This window comes from Lactuca sativa, chromosome 3, assembly GCF_002870075.4.
Source record: "Lactuca sativa cultivar Salinas chromosome 3, Lsat_Salinas_v11, whole genome shotgun sequence".
NCBI lineage: Eukaryota > Viridiplantae > Streptophyta > Magnoliopsida > Asterales > Asteraceae > Lactuca > Lactuca sativa.
In genome coordinates this window covers 107,342,906-107,346,635 of record NC_056625.2, presented here as the reverse complement: position 1 = coordinate 107,346,635, position 3,730 = coordinate 107,342,906, and the positions used below count along the sequence as shown (strand labels likewise).

At 44.2% G+C, this 3,730-nt stretch overlaps 1 protein-coding gene across 1 annotated transcript; it reads right to left on the bottom strand.

Annotated features, from left to right (window-relative positions):
* Window positions 1–741: 741 nt before the first annotated feature.
* LOC111898046 (uncharacterized) lies at window positions 742–1,450 on the bottom strand. Its single transcript, XM_023893994.1, has 2 exons — window positions 1,078–1,450; window positions 742–1,010 (listed from the first exon to the last, which is right to left on the bottom strand). Exons 1-2 carry the CDS (start codon window positions 1,448–1,450, stop codon window positions 742–744), a joined length of 642 nt encoding a protein of 213 aa, XP_023749762.1.
* Window positions 1,451–3,730: the final 2,280 nt, after the last annotated feature.

Sequence of the window (3,730 nt, the reverse complement as noted above, 5' to 3'; positions counted from 1 at the left end):
GTGATTCATGAGGTCCATGAATGCGACTAGAGCATTGGTGAGCCCAAACGACATCACCACAAACTCATATTGACCATAGCGAGTCTTGAAAGTTGTCTTCTGCACATCCTCGTATCTGAGTTGCATCTGGTGATAACCCGATCGCCAATCAATCTTGGAGAAACAAGATGCACCCTGTAGCTGGTCAAACAAATCATCAATCCTTGGGAGGAAATAACGGTTCCTGACCATTACCTTCTTCAGCTCCTGATAGTCTATGCACATCCGATGTGACCCATCCTTCTTCTTCAAAAATAGGATCAGGGCTCCCCATCGCGAACTACTCGTCCTGATAAATACCTTATCTAGCAGCTCTTGCAGTTGCGTAGACAACTCCTGCATCTCGGGAGGAGCCAACCGATATGGTGCCTTGGCTATTGGAGCCGCGCCTGGGACTATGTTAATGTTGAACTCAACTTGCCTCTTCGGAGGTATCCCTGGAAAATCCTCCGGGAATACATATGGGTACTCTCGCACGATCAATACATCATCCACTGTCGTCTTACCCTTATCCCGGGTATCCATAACATAGGCGACATACCCTGCGCAACCCTGCTGAAGGTAGCGCCTCACCCTCACTGCTGAACATAAAGTTGGTCCACACGGTGACCTCTCACCCTGAATCACTAAACCTCCCCCACTAGGAGTCCGAACTCTCACTAGCTGCTGCTCATAGTCAATCACTACCCCGTTAGGGATTAACTAGTCCATGCCCATTATAATCTTATTCCCTCGCAGGGGAATGGGGACCAAATCCACGAAAAACCGCTCGTCAAACAACCGCAGTGTACATCCTCGATGCACCCTCGCAACCCGAACGATCCTATCATCCGTTATCTTTACATCCAATGGACAGTCTAGCTCCCCAGGAGCTCCAACAAATCGCTTTCTAAGCGCGAGCGACACAAAAGATCGGGTAGCCCCCGTATTGAGCATTATCAAAGCTGATATACCGTTCACTAAGAACGATCCTATAACAAAACAAGTAAATATAATCGATAATCAATACAAATAAAGAGATACGGAAAGAATACATACCCATCACAACATCGGGAGCTTCACGTGCATCCTCTGCAGTAAGCTGAAAAGCCCTGCTCCTAGCCGTAGGCGCCTCAACCCGACCCTGATGGCCATCTGTAATCCTCAACGTAGCAGGATCGGGCGCCGCCACCTGTCCTGCCGCTGCTAAACCTGGACACTGGGCCCTTTTGTGGCCCCTCTGATTGTATTGAAAGCAAACTAGATTTGAAATTGTTGTGGTGTTGGTGGTAGCAGTACAATCCCTACTCATATGTCCAGTTCGACCGCACTTGAAGCATCCCGAAATCCCTGCCTTGCATGCCCCCTCGTGCATATTGCCGCACTTTCCATACCTTGGGCTTCTTGCCTGAACTGCCTGTCTAAACCCCATCTGGTTTCCTCTTCCTCTCTATCTCAAAATCCAGCTTCCTCTCCCAAGTCCTAGCAATCATATTCTCAAGCGTCTTGCAGCTGGATCAGCTCACAAACTGGCAGATATCACTCCGCAGCATCTCGTTATATCGGGCCTTTTTCATCTCCTCGTCCGCCACGTACTGCGGAACGAGAAGGGCCCTCTCCCTGAACATAGTGATGATCTCGGCCACCGTATTCGTAGTCTACTGGAGTCCTTGAAACTCCCTTGCCAGCTAATGCACCTCAATCACAGGTGCAAACTCCATCCTGAACCTGGCCGAGAAATCACTCCAAGTCATCGCATCAGTAGCGGTATCATCACCAATAGCTCTCCCAACCTCCTCCAAGCAATCTCGTGCCATGTCCTTCAGCAGGCAAGAAACAAGTCGAACCTTGTCCCCCTCGGGACATCTGTTGGTGCGAAAGGCGTTGGCGACATCTACCAAGCATCTTTCGCTAGCAATGGGGTCACGAGCCCCATGATAGTTGGGAGCTCCATAGGATCTAAACTCCTTGAATGAAAGTGTGCGTGACCCCATCATGGACGCCACCTCAGTGCGAAATGCACTCAGCATTCAAATGCTCTAGGATATCTTCCTTGATCGTATTGAAGATCATAGGAGTTCGGTCTAAAATGATACGCGTGACCTCAGATGAGATGAACTCTCTTGTCTGCTCGTCTAACTGCCTGACTCCAGAGCTCGAGCTCGATGCCTCACTAGCGCCTGAAGTGCCAACTGATCTAGTGCATAGCGTCACCATACTAAAAATACACCATAACAAACATCAGAATATGTTGGGTTTTAAGCATTCTAACACTCCTAACTGTACATGCAACCCTAAATACCTTGGATCTATGTTTTCTCTATTATACATGCAATTATGAACTTTCCAATGTATTAGCCTATCTAGCATACAATAATTGATACTTGGGTAATCAAATGAATAGAATACATACCTTTTTTTGATGTAGCTTGTCTTCATGAAGCTTGAGTGCCTAGTTCCCCAAGTGTGACACGTCAAATGTTTCACACAACACCATGAACTCTTGGAATAACCTTGAGAATAAGGATACTTGATTCTCTCTAGTGAAATAGGCTAGCCCTCTTAGTGTACCCATACTAGTGCCAATTTCACCAACCAAGGACCTCTTTATATAGTGTGGAGATTAGGGTTAAACCCTAATACCCATGACCTTTCATTTCTTATGATCCATGGGTTAAACACTCCATGGACTATCCATGAAAGCTTAGCCCAACTTAAATGAACTTGGCCCATCACACATATATATCTAAGAGTCCATATTTAATTAATTCCTTTTGATCACTTAATTAATTATAAATTAATTATTGATCAATAATAATTAAATAATATGATTATATATTAATATATTAGAACTTATAGTATATTAATATAAATCACTAGTATCCTTTTTCTTCATCTTGTCAATCCAATTGTCCCGATGCCATGCAACCCAAATGGACCATGCCGGGTTGGGTCAAATCTTACCAATTATAGCTATAGACTTAGACATTAATCCAACAAAATACTCATCATACATCGAAGCAACATACACACTACAAGTTCCCTGGGTTCATCCCAGCCTTCCTTAATTCGAGTACGGATTCTCTGCTTTCAGTAGTATGGGCCCATACTACCTTCCACATCTATCCGTACTTTCTTCAAAACTTGCCTTGACTTCACGAAGTCCCTTCTACTATTACTACCTCACATGCTAATCTCATCCTAGGCTTGCCCTAGGGTAATCACCATCCCACTCTCCGCCATTAGCTGCATCAGAAGTCCTTGTTATCTCCCCCCTAACTAGCTCGCAAATACCATTACATATCACTAATACTAGATAATTCTTCGAATGAGAGGTCCTACCCTACAACGGTTGGACTCAAACAAGAGCTGCGAAATAGAGCTAAACATAAGCCTCTGAAATTATTTAGTCATTGCAATATGTAACTTAACATATTCATTTACTAGTTAGTTAAAGATAACTAGAACTCCTAAAAGCACAAAGCAAGCAACATTGGAGCATTAAGTACACATAATCAAACATGTCCTGATCAGGCCATCATATCACTGTCTAATCTGTACTAACATGCAGTTCATTAAGATGATAAACATATAACAGGCACATAAGGCATCCTTCCTAGATCCTTAGCCATAATCTAGCATGTAGTTTCCATAAACATATCAAAACATAAACTTGTATGGGTAATTTGGGAGTACTTACATGAGCTCGGCT

Excerpts from the sequence above, each read along its gene's own strand:
- LOC111898046 (XM_023893994.1), bottom strand. The coding sequence starts at position 1,450 with ATGGGGTTTAGACAGGCAGTTCAGGCAAGAAGCCCAAGGTATGGAAAG. Across the intron at positions 1,011-1,077 it reads AGCTCCCGATGTTGTGATGG|GATCGTTCTTAGTGAACGGT; the intron begins GTATGTATTCTT and ends GTTTTGTTATAG.